Consider the following 15,970-nt stretch of genomic DNA (forward strand, 5'->3'; position numbering starts at 1 on the left):
AGTTCTGACTCTTCTCTATGCCCCGAGGACTTAAAACATCTTTCAGAATACATGATAGCCAGGCAGTGGTGGTGCACGCCTTTAATCCCAGCATTTGGGAGGGGAGGCAGGCAGATTTCTGAGTTCTAGGCGAGCCTGGTCTACAGAGTGAGTTCCAGGACAGCCAGGGCCACACAGAGAAATCCTGTCTCAAAAAACAAAAACAAAAACAGAATACATGACCGATCACATGGTAAAAAGTTCACCACAAGTTTACACAAATTTAAATCATAAATCAAATAAGTTTACGACAGTGAATGTTTACATTCATATCCACTAGGAGTAATTATCTGGCTAAACATTCCTTACCTGTCACAGCTCCACAGGTTCACTGAGAGTTAAAAACCATAACTAAGTTGTTAGTGAAGTTTTGTATAGATAAACCCATTCTGTATTTCATCTTCTGTTCTGCACCTATAATAAATAATTAGTTCCCTTTCTGGGTGGGAAAGGACCACATTAACTCAGAGTACTAGTGGACACCTGCATTCAATATTTCAGCAGAGAGAAAAGAGTTGCTCATGCACTGCCAGATCTCAGTTAGGAGATACTGCTCATTGATGATTGAGTGAGAAAAAATAATCAGTTTCTGTTAAGTGTATGTACTCTGGTCAGTCAAAAATTATCCAAGTAATGTCTACATACCCATGAATAGTCAGGCAACACAAATGGGACTTCATACACTATTAAAAGTAGAAGTACGTGGAAGTGAATAGGGGATGGGAGAATTGAGTGTGAAGTCAAGAAAAATAAATTATATAACATGAGGAATTTGAATAATTTCAAAGTAGTTGTCAAAAATAGGAAAAATTATAAAATACTGCTTTTAGGGGAACTAAATTTTTGAATATTTAACAAAGGTAAAAAAGGGAAAAAATAATTGTTTGTGAATCCAACAGAAGTTTTTAATAAGCACTGATGGGGGGAAGTCAGAGGAAAAAGCTGAAACACTCAGTGACAGAAATGTTTGATAATTACAGAACAGAGGCTTGTAACCAGGGCTTTCAAATATGTCCTTGTAGAAGGAGACCAACTGGGTTTATTTGACCATCACAGAGAATTATTAATGAGAGTTTGTATCATTAAATTGACGAAACTCACCAAATGGTTTGCTTATGTTGCAATTACTTTATAGAGGAAATGTGTAAGATTTTCCATTATTCTTTAAAATTCCTAACACGCTCCAACCAGAACATAAACAGATATGCTCTGGTGAATGTGGAAGGGAAGACCTGTGACAGAAATGTCGACACCAAATATTGCATTTTAAAAGATGGCACCATGGATTGGCATTTAAGTCATTCTTTTATAATCTGTCAAAAAATTTCCTGTCAGCAAAATTTGATACTATGCCAAGCAGATGACTTTTCAAGGATTAAAACACAGTTAAAGAGAAAATTTGCTTAGTTCAGATAATATATAACAGATTGGATTCTGTAAATAAATGATATGAAAAGTCTCTCTTTGTAGTTGTAATTGGAAACAAAAAGAGGTCTATGGAAACCTCAGAATTGAAGATATTAGCAATACAGAATATCTTCTGAAAAACACTGTAGGCACTGAATGTCTCTAGCTCAAGAGAGGGTACATAAATGTTGGAAGATGAGACTATGTGGAGGGTATGAACTAATTAAGTCTTGCTGAGCTTTAGTATTAACTTGGTCTCTATTTTTCCTGCTATGCTGTTGCTTCACAATTTAGAAATGTGTAATCTTTTTATTTTTTGAAATAAGCAACCTTATATTTTACAAATGATAACAGCTAAGAGACTTTAGAATTTTGAAAAACATTGGGGCTGTTAACAATAAAGATCTTTTAGAAGATATTTCAGATAGCTTTTCATTATCAGATAGCTGTGAACCCATGTGGAAAATGGGATGACTCTTCTGTTAAAATGTCTGGCATTTGTGACCAGCAAGAGTATCTATCTGCACAGCTAATAGTCTTTCCCAACAATGTGGTTGGTGGAGTGGGTACCACATCATGACATTGAGGTTATAACCCATCCCTAATTAGAATTCTGTTTTGTTTCCTGGCTAGTATCACTCAGAAGGCCAATAGTGCAGGTTCTTACAGACATAGACAAAACAATCTATTCTCTCTCCCTCTACCTTGCCTCTTCTTCTTCTCCCTCTCCCTCCCTCCCTCCCTTCCTCTCTCCCTCCCTCCATCTCTCTCCTCCTTCCTCCCTCTCCCCCCCTCTCTCTATCTGTTTCATTATTTATGAGAAAAATAAGTAAATCTCTTCTTAAAGTAATTTTTGTCAGTGATTTTCACAACTTCTATTGGAGAAAAGAAGCAAAAATATGGACACCTTATTCAGAAGCAAATTTTATTTGAAGACTATCTCAGAAAATCTGCTAAGCGTCTACCTGATAAGAAACTTTTCCTTCATACATTAGGCTTATAAGATTTGACCCCACGTCTTGTTTTTAGTTGTATATTCAGAGTAATGATGATTCATTTAAGTGTCCATATAATTAACATCTATCAAATCTAATCAACATGTTTTTATCATACTACTATTATCCATTCCATAAAGCTTAATATAAATAAAATGAAAAAGCTTCAAAGTATACATGTATGTTAACATACACATATATATGCATATTTATGTATATATAGATTTTTAGGATACTTGACTGACATTCACAGGGTTCTGGATTTTATCTCCAGAGCTAAATAATTACAACAAAATATAAAAATAAATTCAGTTTTTTTAATTGAAGTATCATGAAGTGGTATTTATTTACATTTTTATTTTTATTAAAAATATATTCTCCTCTCATACAATACTTCCTGATCACACTCTTTGTCCACACTCCCCAGGTTTCCCCCATCTCCCCATTTCCTAGATCTGCTCATATTCTGTTTCATCTTCAAAAAATAGCAGGCCTTCAATATCCAACAGTCAAACAAGACAAAGCAAGATACAATAAGACAAGGAAAATGCCCTAATATCTAGGCTGTAGAAGGCAAGCCAGTATAAGACCAAGAGTCCCAAGGCCAGGCAAAGGAGTCAGGACACTTCTTCCATTGTCAGGAGTCCCACAAAAACACTAGACTATGAGCCATAACACATATGTAGAGGAAATTATAGAAAACAGTCCAGTGAAGATGGTGAAGTATATCATAAATACAATCCAATTATTTTGAACACATTTTGCTCCGTATTCTTTGGAGTGCCTCTTTCACATCTTTGTTTCTCAAACTATAAATCAGAGGGTTCAGCATGGGGATTACAAGTGTATAAAAAAGGGAAGTCACTTTATCTTGATCTAGGGAGTAGGAAGAACTTGGACAGAAATACATGAAGAGCATAGTTCCTTGAAAAATTGCAACTGCAGTCAAGTACAGGTAGAGAAAGCCTTTAACCTCCCAGCAGCAGAGTTGATCTTCAAGACTGATGAGATGATGTAACAATAGGAGACAAGAACTCCTGAGATGGTGCTTAGTTCAATGAAACCAAAAACAGTGAATATGACTAACACATTGACCTGTGTATCTGAATAAGACAGTACTAACACTGGGGGAATATCACAAAAGAAATGATTAATCTCATTAGACCCACAGAAACATAAGTGGAATGTCAATGTTGTATGTATCAAAGCATCCGCTAATGTCACAGAATAAACACCAGTCAATAATTGGAAGCACACTTTTCTGGACATGCCTACTGCATACAGTAGGGGATTACTAATGGCCTTATATCGATCAAATGCCATCACTGCCAGCAGCACATACTCAGCATCTATAAATATACAGAAAGTGAAGAACTGCATAACACAGTCAAGAAAAGGAATAGATGTGTTCTTGGACAGGAGGTCTACAAGCATCTTGGGACCAACTGCAGTGGAATAGCTAAGATCAGAGAAAGAGAGGTGGCTAAGAAAAAAGTGCATTGGTGTGTGAAGTTTGGGATTCATTCTGATCAAAATGATCATTCCAAGATTTGTCAGCAGACTAGTGAGATAAACAACCAGAAACATTGCAAATAAAAACACTTTTACCTCAGGGTTATTGCTAATTCCCAAAAGGAGAAATTCTGTCAATGAGGAGCAGTTGCCTTTATCCATGATTCTTTGGTTTTGGTCTAAAAATTTACAAAAGTCACAATGCAATAATAGTTTAGTATTCATTTTGACTTGAAATGTAGAGAATAGGATTTAATATAACTAAGTTATACATTATTTAATCATTCAATAAATTTTTATAAAGTCTGAAAACATTTAAAAAAAATATGTCTAAATCAGCACTGTGAAGTTATAAAAGCAAGGAGTAGGAAGCTCATAATCTTTGTATCGAAATGTTCATATAATATTTAACCTGTGTAACTTTGCTCTCTTTTGTTTATTACTACACAGTATATTTAAATATATGGAACCTTGTTCTATATCTGACAGGCTATAGGGGATATTAAACAATATAATAATAATAATAATAATAATAATAATAATAATAATAATAATAATAATAAATGCTGTATGCTGAAATAAGATTCTCAGGTGTTATAGGCTATTAATCATTGCTTTTGCTTCTACAGCACTTGTCATTAACAGATATCTATGATTTAATATATGAAAGGAGTTATTTTACTGAGCCATTATAAGTTCTACTGAGTATGAAATATCATTTAATGAAATGTCTGTCTCTAGTGACCATTATGTGCCACACACCCAAATATCACTTACATGAGTCCAAATGACAAAAATAAAATAAAACTGAGAAGAGGTATTAGTTGTGACAGAAAACAGCAAACTTTTCTGCTGGTTATTGATTTCCAAATTGGCCTTTTTTAATTAAGCTTTTTTTGTTATATTTTCATTATTTAAAATGAATTTTAAATTTAAATGTATTTTGATCATATTCTTTTTCTCTCCCAAGTCCCTCCAGATACTCTCTTGAATACTATCCAACCAACTTTAATATCTTTCTCAAAAAACAGGCAAAAATTCAGCAGAATAACAAAATTCCCAAATCAAGCAAACAAAATAAAATATTCTGTCCCTGGGGGTGGGGTGGGGAACCCCCCCAAAATCAAAAAATCCAAGAAACAAACAAAACAAACAAACAAAAAACAAAACAGAAACAAAAAACACCAATATGAAACCAGGTAAAAACAAAGCAAACAACCTGTGGAGTCCATTTCTGTTGGTTGTTACTGTGGCCAGTCCTGAAGTGGTTGATATACCCTGTGTCACTCTATTCACAAAACTGACTCTTTTCTCTCCCTGTAGCATACATTACGATTCCCTATTTATTTTGTGGACATACTTTTGTGTGATTGTTGAAGGCAGCTGTTTTTTTTTTCCTTTGGTGTATATGAAAACTAGAATATGGGCTGTAAAATATATATTTTTACAACTTTAATGTTTTTCCTTGCATGTGGGTTTGGAATATAATATATAAAAAAATTCACCGTGGAATGACAAGAATTATTTGAATAAGCTTGGAGCTAAATTTTAAATTGGCACGTGGCAACCACCTGACAAATAGCATGTCTTCCTACAGGAACAGATAACTTGCATTCTGCATTGTTATAAAACCATGTTGTACTCTTAAAATTCTCCCTACCAATGAAAATGTAAAGAAGTAAAATTTGTTAAGGTTGAAAGAAGAAAATCACTGACCATTAAATAGAACTTGTTTTCTCTCTTTTTTTTTTCTGCCTCAGGGTTTAAACAATTTATTTACACAGTCATTAGATTGAGTTTTATTAACTTCGAAGAAACTGAAATGGAATTTATCTTGTTTGAAAGCACTTCATTCAGAAACCTACCTGAGATGAGTGTCTTCCTATGCTATTCTCTTGCATCTGAACAGTAGGTGCATTCCTTTATTTCAACTAGAGACTGTTGGGACTTAACTCTTTTAAGGCTCTTCTACTCTTTCTCTTAATCAAATGTAATTAATTAGATGGTTGAGTATAGCTTCCCTTATAAGTCAAGAACCTTTATCAAAATTTTACACTTTCACCTTATTTGTTTTTTTCACCTTTAATCTTGATTAATTACCATCATTGACTAATTACTTTTACCAATATGCTCTAGAGTTGTCATAAGTTGATTTGATTCTACTATAAGCAGAAATATAAAAGACCATGAAAACATTTTTGATATGTTCATATTAGTGTTTACTTTATTTCTATAATTTTGACTCTTTTTGTTCAGTTTTGATTAAATATCCTGACCAAATAATAAGTATGAAAGTATTACAAAATTTTATCAAGTCCTTTGTTCATATACTTCCCTGTCTGTATAAATATCATTGTGTGATTTTACAATCACTTTAGCAAGTAGTATATGTTTTGTTCCCTCTTATCCTAACACACATGTTAATATGCATTCTTACAGTCCCTAGAACAGATAACATGTATGAATAATTGTTCACTAAACATGTATGAAAAATTTTTTACATAAATGAACTAACAGATGTTCAAAAAAACACAAATAAATACACATGAAGTCTGTCTTAAGTAAAAATTTTGTGTGTACAGATCATTATTTTTTAAAATGTATTTTGTGTTAGTATTTCATGAAAAGTTTAAAGGTCTCTTCATTTTTAAACTAAGCTCTAGTTGTTATTAATTATTTCAGAACTTTGAAAATTCAGATACACTAGAAGCAGCGTTTCTAAATTATTTCATTTAGTTTTTGACATTATGCAGTTAAATCTTTTCCTTCAAATTTTCTTTCCCTGAAATCTTCCACATACCCCTTTCTCTATTAAATTCATAACCTTCTTTTAAAAAATTATTTTTTTCACTTATTGACTTGACATCCTGCTCACTGGTCTCCTCCTGGTCACCACTTTCCACAATCCTTTTCCTATCTTCCTCCCTTTTTTTTCCAAGCAAGTGGGGCCCCTTGGGTATCCCTGTCACACTGGCATGTCAAGTCACTTTAAAGCTAGGCACTTCCTTTCCTACTGAGGCTAGATAATGCAACCAAGCTAGTAGAATATATCACACATATGAACAACAGCTTTTGGGATAGCCCCCATTCCAGTTGTTCAGGACCCACATAAACATCAAGCCACATATCAGCAGCGAGGCATAGGTCCATCCTGGGTATGGTTTTTGGTTGGTTATTCAGACTCTGAGAGCCCTACAGGTCCAGGATAGTTTACTCTATTGGTCTTCCCATGGAGTTTCCATCCCTCTTGGGGCCACAGTCTTTCCTCCAATTCTTCTGTAAAAGTCCCCACTGTTGGTCCATGGGTGTCTGCATTCGTCTGGCTCAGCTGATAGGTAGAGCCTCTGAGAGTACAACATCCTCCTGTTTGCAAGTATAACAGAGCATCATTAGTAGTGTTAGGGATTGGTGCTTGCCCATGGGATGGGTCTTAAGCTGTGCCTATTATTGGTTGGGCATTCCTTCAGTCTCTACTCGCTCCTTAACGCCTGCATTACTTATAGACAAGATACATTTGGGGTTGAAAGTTTTGTGGGTTGGTTGGTACCTCCATTGCTCCACTAGAGTTCCTGAATGTTACACTCCCCAGACATAAGACATAAGACATAAGATGGAAGGCACAAGTGGGGAAGCTTGAATCTCAGGTAGAAGGGGAAATAAAATAGCCATAAGAGGCAGATAGAGAGAAGGAACTGGGCTGGAACAGGATGTGGAGTGGAATGGGGGATTTAGGATCAGGTGTGAGGAAGGACAGGAGAGATGGCTAGATGACTGTAAAAATGAATGGAAATTTGCAACTGATGGGGCTGAGGAGGTGGGGACATCTCCAGGACGAGATAGAGACCTGATAGGGCCACCATCTGGGCCAGACAGGAACCCCAGTTGAGTAATAAAGACCTTTTGTTTTTTGATGTTTTCTCTCTCTTTCTTTCTTTCTTTCTTTCTTTCTTTCTTTCTTTCTTTCTTTCTTTCTTTCTTTCTTTCTTTCTTCTTTCTTCTTTCTCTCTTTTTTTCGAGATAGGGTTTCTCTGTGTAGTCCTGGCTGTCCTGAAACTCACTCTGTAGACCAGGCTGGCCTGGAACTCAGAAATCCGCCTGCCTCTGCCTCCCAAGTGCTGGGATTAAAGGTGTGCGCCACCACTGCCCGGCTAAAGACCTATTATAAATAGCACTTTCCATGCAATTTATTCTGATCACATTTCTTCCAGCAATTCTTTCCATAACATCCATGCTCCATGCACGCAGCATCAATTTACATAGAATATGCTCTCTCTCTCTCTCTCTCTCTCTCTCTCTCTCTCTCTCTCTCTCTCTCTCTCTCATCAATCAAAAATCAGGCAAACAAAAAGAAAAATAACATAAGAAATATACACACAATAAAATAAAAACCACAAAATTAGAAACCACCATATAAAAGTAAAAGGCTACTTAAATAAAATACTCCAACCAAACAATTTCACAAAGATAATATTGAGTTTCTTTTTGCATTGGCCATCTACTGCATAGTAGGCATAGTGCCTCCATTAACTGTGGTGAACATACTCAGATTACACTGAAAAATTAATTTTGTTTCCTTGAAATCACATGTTAATTCCAGATAGGATCTTACTTTGAGTATCCACCTCTGAACTTTGGTTTTAAAACTGTGCAGTCCCTGGGTATGCTGATAGTTTTGTGGCAGTTTTTCATAAATACATCAAACTTTTATTTTCTAGAAGACACTATTTCTAGGAGTCATCCTTCTACTATGGGTAGTTACATCTTTTTGCCTCTTCTGCTCTGCTCCCTGAGCCCAGAGAAATTTGATGAATATATCCAATTTTCCTAAATAGTATGATCTAAATCTTTCAGTGTTTACATGTTACCTAGTTTTGGTTCTTTCTGCTAGTTCCTATCTAGTGTAAGAGATAACTTCTTTAATGATGAATGAGTGAGGAATATATCTATGAATATTGTAGCATGTCACTAGGAATCATTCTATTGCTATGTTCCTATAGAAGAATAATAGTATTTAGTTTTCTAATAGGCCCATGACCTATTCAGTTTATGGGTCATGGGCACCAATCCACTTTTGAATATGAGTTATATCCTGTGACATAAACATATACCCAATCAGAGTGTATGATAATTATCACAACATCTTGACACTGTTATATCATCATAGCATATAGAAAGGTCACTGTTGAAGCTCTCAGGATTTTTACTTGGTTTAGTGATTACTTTTCTCTTCAATAGTATACAGAGTACCTGTTAGTACCATGAACATTCTAGTACCAGGAACTAGTCAATAGGGGTGGAGATACTAATTAGGCACTAGTTCAATAGTCTCATGTTCAATGAGATATATGTGTTGTCATAAAAACTGGAGGGCATTACCCTTAGTTTATGGCAAGAAACAAATAGCTTTGGCAATAGCCTGAGATGTTTGGTTATTTCCAGGGAGGAGGTGTGTTATTGGGTCTGGGTTTGGAGATTTCAATAGCCCAGGCCAGACCCAGTCTTTATCTTTATGCCATATGCTTGTAGATGAAAATGTAAGCTCCTATATACTGCTCCAGTTCCATGCATACCTGCAGCCATTATTCCCAGCATAATGTTCATGAATTATACCTTAGAAATTATAACAATCTTGCAATTAAATATAAGGCACATTGGTCATCGTGTCTCTTGAAAAAAAAATAGAAACTAAGACAAACCATATTCTCAAAAGACTATATATTCTACTGCAGAAATTCTGGCTCACCAGTAAGTGTTACTTCTCTATTCATAATAACCAGAATTTGCAAACAGACAAGATACCTATCATCTGAGGAAAGTACTTGGGTTTTAGGTTTACACAATAGAATATTATTTAGCTGTTTAAATATGTTATGAACTTTCTGCCGGGTTTCCTGGTGGCTACACCAGTTTCAAGGATCCTAGATAAGACCCCACTATGTACTGTATGCTGACCAACTACCCTTAAAGCAAGTCAGACAGCTGTAAACTGCATACATATTCTGAGCTCTATTTTCCAGCCCATAACTTTTCTGCTTTCCTGGAGGCTATGCCTGTACCAGCCATAAACTGCCATATACCTCGACCCCAGGCTCAAGATTCAGATTCCACTACTTCAGCAGAAGACCTTGCATATGATATAGACTCTAGTAAAATTTTAACACGATTTTTCAATTTATATTCCTGGCACAATTGCTGTGATTTGTGAGAACAACATTCTGTGCCAATCCCGTCTCTCCGGAATTCTAAGTGTCTCTCCTGTTTGTATGTTAATTTCTTTGTCCAGAACTGGAAGTCTATCTCATAATTTCTTTTGAATAGGTTTTCTGTCTTCATTTGTTTATTTAGTTCTTTTTAAAAAATACAATAAATCATTACTTTGTATGTTTTGTCATGATCTAAATTTCTTGGGTGTTCTAGTCCTAAGTTTTTTACTTATTACTACTTAATAATTTTGGATTTTCTTAGTTGACTCACAATTGTAGTACTTTGTTGTGTTCTCTTTCTGACGTTCTTTTTTTTTCAAGATCTTTTGTTTATGCTGCTTCATATTTGATGTGATATATATTTATATATTATATGAATATAATGAAGATGGGGTTATGTGGTTGGGTTAACTTAGATAAGCTAGTAGAGAGTCTGCCAAGCTAAGGCCTAATCATTGAAATATTAAAAGGTCTCTTTTTCAGGCCCCAGGGAGTGGAAAGCCCTGATGGGAAGCTGAGGTTGGGAGGTGAGGACATCCTCTTGGAGACAGGAGGAGTAAGAATGGGAGGTGAAACTGTGGGAGGGCAGACACAATACAGGTAATGAGGACATTTTTGATCTGACTGAGACAACCTATACAGTAAAATCTTATCATATTTGATTTTATTGAGACCTTGAAAGTACCTACTTATATTTAATTTTCTTTGTTTTTCTTTTAACTCTTTAGATAATTAAATGATTTCTGCATTTGCCTTTAAATAAATAAATACAATTAAACCCAGGACCGAAAAAAAATAGCTCATTGTTAAAGCACACTTGTCTAATATGCTTGAATCCCTAAAGTTAGTTCCCAGTTTAAAAGAAAAGAAAAAGAAACACTCCAAATATTATTGAAAGTAATAATTACCTCTGCAAATAATTAACACTGACAGTATTTTTTCAGTAATTACCAATGTGTTTGTACGAACACATACCCCAGTGGCAGTAATCCCATTTGGGATCCCCAGGATCCCTTGGAAAGATACATTTGGAATCTTCATTATCAGATCCCCAATGGCATGAGAGTGTAGTAAAAGCCCTTTGTTCTTCTGTGAAATTATTCATTTAACCTATTCGAAAACAGTCCTGTCCTTGGTAAGTCATTTTTGTGGGAGTTAAAAGGACTTCATAAAAGTCTCTTACATAAAAATCAGGTTTTGTGTATCTGAGATAAACAAAAATGATGAATCATGACTAAAATGGAATGAAAAGATAAAGTGATTTGTTTACATAAGTAAATTTTCCCACTTTTTCTGTTATTGCACAATAATCTGTAACATTTTTGTGTAAATACACTATTTTTGTTGTAGATTTGAAATTACCTATGCTGCCTTTCTAAAAATTTGAAATATTTTATGTATAATTGATCATTTTTTTGCTATGTGGATGGAATAATTTTTTAAATTTCATTTATCTTTAGATTTCTAACTATTTTGAGAAGATTTTTCTGTCTTCTGCTTATTCTCTTCATGCCTTCTTCTCCTGTTACTATGACTACCATGAGGCATGTTTCATCCCAAGTTTCAGGAGTGGCTATTATGTTTTTCTAGGAAATAAGAAACCTTTCCTCTACTCAGCCTGGCTCAACATAAACTAACTAGGAAGTCTTGACAACCATGATGTTTGTTCTACACCCCCCCATGTCTTTGACTAATAACACTTTGCTAAGTCATGCCTGTCAGCTCCTAGATGAATGTCTTTGTCTGTTATTCTAAGCATGTACCTGACATGCAATAGGAATAAGAAGGTAGTTTATGTAATTGTGGGATCATAGTTGTTTTTAATCTCCATTTTAATTTCCCCCTTAACCTCAAACTTTTTTATTTTTCATCTATAAGATAATGTTGATAAGATAAGGTTGATAATGATTGTAAGCTTTACATATTTTCTTAAGTTGTTTTGGTGACAAATCAATAAGCTACAAGAAAATATTTGGAACTTTACATTATACATGAGAAGCCTTATACAGCTAGTAGTTATTGTTTGTAAAGCTGTGTAAACATAATTAAAATACTATTCTCTGCTTGCATTCTGTCTAAAAAGTGATGTATGAGGTAGACAAATAGAAATTGGAGGAATCAAGAGATTACAGACAGATGATGGACAGACTGACAAGTAAGTGATGTACAGACAAATCTATAAATATGTACATAATTCTGTAACTTAACCACAAGATATGTCAATTCTGCCTTATAGATTGTACTGTATATTAAGTTTCATAAAGTTGTATAACATGGATATAGTCAAAACAGATTATTTCACGTTAACTAAAAGGTAATGTCTTGATTAATAACAATACTTTTAAAGCTGCCAAAGCTGAGAAATACTTTCCACCATCCTGAATGTGGTATACCTTCACATTCTCTGTTGATAGATTTTTCCCTGACAACCTTCTGGTCTCTGATGTTCACATTTTGTGAGGGACGATTTAATTATTAAATATGAAAGACTTCATCCTAATTATTGACACTACCTTAGCACTTATTACTCTAGTAAATAAATATCTAGAAACAGCTGTTTCCCTTTATGAGGCTTTCAGATAACATTAATATAGGCATTGAATACTTCACTAATTTCTTTTACATTTTCCAAAATAATTTTCAAGGTTAAGTACTTTCCTTTACTGCAAAGTTAAATCACATAAAATCATTCAATTACTTAGTCATCTACCATTTAAGTACCCCCAAAGCACAAAAACAGTGTATGACTTCTCAGATACAATAACTTGTTTCATACTATGATAAAACTGCCAGTTATTTTGTTTGTTACTTGTATTTATTTATGAGAGTGACAGATAAAGTCATTATAAATTAATTTATGACCAAATGTTACAACATTTTTTTCAGTCAACTAATTAATATTTAGTGGGTAATGCTTTTAACTATGCATATGTTACCAAAGATGCTTACCACCTGACCAACATAATCAGCTTTTATTAATATATGAAAAACACTTAAAATTTTTTAAGTTTTCTCTTGCTGGAACATACTCAGATTATGGTTCCTAAAGTTGACTTGATTTCACTATTAATGCTTCTGGTTATATTTTCAATTGGAAAATATAAGCAGTTACCTAGTATGTGTTTTGTTATACAGCTACAATCACATTTACAAAACATAATTCATGTTACTATTCCTTTAATTAATTACCACATCCAAAACATCTTGGGAAGAATTTATTTGCTTTACACTTCCACATTACTGTTTTTCATTAAAGGAAATAAGGACAGGGATTTAAAAATGCAAGAACATGGAAGGAGGAGCTGATGCAGAGGTGATCGAGGAGTACTAAATACTGGCTTGTTCCCCATGGCTTGCTCCAACAGCTTTTTTATAGAACCCAGGACAAACATTTCAGAGATAGACTTATCCACAATCAGTTGAACCCTCCCAAATAAATCACTAATAAACTCAATGCCTCACAGTCTTGTCCACGGTCCAATATTATAAAGAAAATTTCTCTTTTGAGGATTCTTTCTAATATCCATTGAGGCTACCTGTGTCGAGGTGACAAAAAAAAAATCAACCGGCACATCATGCATGTAACTTCTAATTCTTTGGGTTTGGAGACCAAAAAGAAAGTAATAAGACATTTCTAAAATTCTTGGAGGAGGGGAAACAACCTCAAGGTATTAATTTAAGTACATATGGATTTTCCTTTAACATAGTCAATGTTTCCAACAATAATTCCTTCATTCTTATCAAAATACTACATATTTATGTACAGGAATGTAAACAAAACCATGCATGGCTTATACATAGTACAGAAAATGCCAATTTTCCAATGCCAGAGTCACGAATCAAACACACAAGGCCATCTTTAGTTCCTGGCATCCACAAAAATCTGAAATATATCTCTTAAATATTGTGTTTTGAAACAGTTTTGGCATACTTTTTTATTTCTTTATTAGCCTGTTTAAAATCATGAAGTGACTTTATTCTGAATTAGTTCACTCTTTCCACCTGAATATTTTTAAGACTTTGATTTCTCAAAAAGGTAAAAACTACATAGTCATGGAATTTACAAATGGAAACTACACCTTGGTCACCGAATTTATCCTGTTAGGATTTCCAACACGGCCTGAACTCCAAATCATCTTATTCCTTGTGTTTCTGATGTTATACGGCTTGATTTTGATAGGTAATATTGGCTTGATGTTGTTAATTAGGACAGACCCACACCTTCAAACTCCTATGTACTTTTTCCTCAGCAACCTCTCCTTTGTAGACCTTTGTTATTCCTCAGTCATTGTTCCCAACATGCTTGTCAATTTCCTCTCAACAAAGAAATCTATCTCTTACCTCGGCTGTGCGCTGCAATTTTATTTCTTCTGCACATTTGCAGATACCGAATCCTTTATCTTGGCTGCCATGGCTTATGATCGCTATGTTGCCATCTGCAATCCTTTGTTGTACACAGTTGCAATGTCCAGAAGTCTTTGCATATGGTTAATCGTGCTGTCATATGTTGGTGGCAACATGAGTTCCTTGGTTCATACATCCTTCGCTTTTATTCTGAAATATTGTGACAAAAATATCATTAATCATTTCTTCTGTGACCTCCCTCCTCTGCTAAAGCTTTCCTGTACAGACACATCCATTAATGAGTGGCTGCTTTCCACTTATGGGAGTTCTGTGGAAGTCATCTGTTTCTTCATCATCATTATCTCCTACTTTTTCATTCTTCTCTCAGTCTTGAAGATTCGCTCTACAAGTGGGAGAAAGAAAACCTTCTCCACATGTGCCTCTCACTTGACCTCAGTGGCCATCTATCAGGGCACACTTCTCTTCATTTATTCTCGGCCCAGCTCCCTCTATTCTCCCAATACTGATAAAATCATCTCAGTCTTCTACACCATTATCATTCCAGTACTGAACCCACTGATTTACAGTTTGAGAAATAAAGACGTGAAAGATGCTGCCAAGAAAGCTCTAAGGTATAAAATACAATCCTCATGACAAAGAACTCTTCAAGATTCATCTCATCCCAACTACAGATGCCTATGGGGAACTACAAGCCTCAAGAGCAGTGGATATATAGTCAACTGACACAATCATTCAAACACTTGTTCATCAGCACAGTCAAATGTATTTTATAATCCTAACTCATGGTACCCTTTAAGTTGTTAAAAGCGAAACTAGGTGTGATATGGTAACTCATAGTTATTCAGGGGCAGGGGCGTGGGCGTGGGCGGGGGCAGAGGCTGAGGCAGAGGCGGAGGCGAAGGCGATATTTGAGCCATCCTGGGTTCCTCCTCTCCCCTCCCCTCCCCTCCCCTCCCCTCCCCTCCCCTCCCCTCCCCTCCCCTCCCCTCCCCTCCCCTCCCCTCCTCTCTTTTCCATGCTTCTCCCTTCTATTCCCCATTCCCCTTCTCCCACTCCTTTCTGAGGGTTTATTCAGTGTTTCTATAAAGTGTACAAGGGATAGAAGATGACTCTGTACTTAAGGCACAGCAAGCTTAAAGACCTGGGTTTAGTTTCCTAGAAGAAAAGTAAGACCTTTAAATTTGTTCTCCACATGTATTGTAGCATATGCATTTCAAGACACAGGCATACACACAGAGCACATAAATAAATAAAATAATAAATAAATCCAGGTAAATAAATAAAATTAAAAATAATTTTAAATGTATTTTCATATCAGAAATACAAATTAAATCTACCTTGAGATTTCATCCCATACCAACTATGATGATGATGATGATGATGATGGTGGTGGTGGTGGTGGTGGTGGTGGTGGTGGTGGTGGTGGTGGTAATAATAATATCTCTTTCT

The 15,970-nt window shown here is 35.2% G+C and overlaps 1 protein-coding gene and 1 pseudogene across 1 annotated transcript; one reads left to right on the forward strand and one right to left on the reverse strand.

Annotated features, from left to right (window-relative positions):
- Positions 1 to 3,186: 3,186 nt before the first annotated feature.
- On the reverse strand, positions 3,187 to 4,118 carry LOC117703675 (olfactory receptor 5W2-like; annotated as a pseudogene).
- A 7,523-nt stretch (positions 4,119 to 11,641) lies between these two features.
- Positions 11,642 to 15,361, forward strand: Or5i1 (olfactory receptor family 5 subfamily I member 1). The gene has a single exon (XM_076928263.1). The coding sequence runs from the start codon at positions 14,210 to 14,212 to the stop codon at positions 15,152 to 15,154; it is 945 nt and encodes a 314-aa protein (XP_076784378.1). The 5' UTR covers positions 11,642 to 14,209; the 3' UTR covers positions 15,155 to 15,361.
- The last annotated feature ends 609 nt before the right edge of the window (positions 15,362 to 15,970 follow it).

The sequence above is a fragment of the Arvicanthis niloticus genome, chromosome 2 (assembly GCF_011762505.2).
Source record: "Arvicanthis niloticus isolate mArvNil1 chromosome 2, mArvNil1.pat.X, whole genome shotgun sequence".
NCBI lineage: Eukaryota > Metazoa > Chordata > Mammalia > Rodentia > Muridae > Arvicanthis > Arvicanthis niloticus.

Excerpts from the sequence above, each read along its gene's own strand:
- Or5i1 (XM_076928263.1), top strand. The coding sequence starts at position 14,210 with ATGGAATTTACAAATGGAAACTACACCTTGGTCACCGAATTTATCCTG.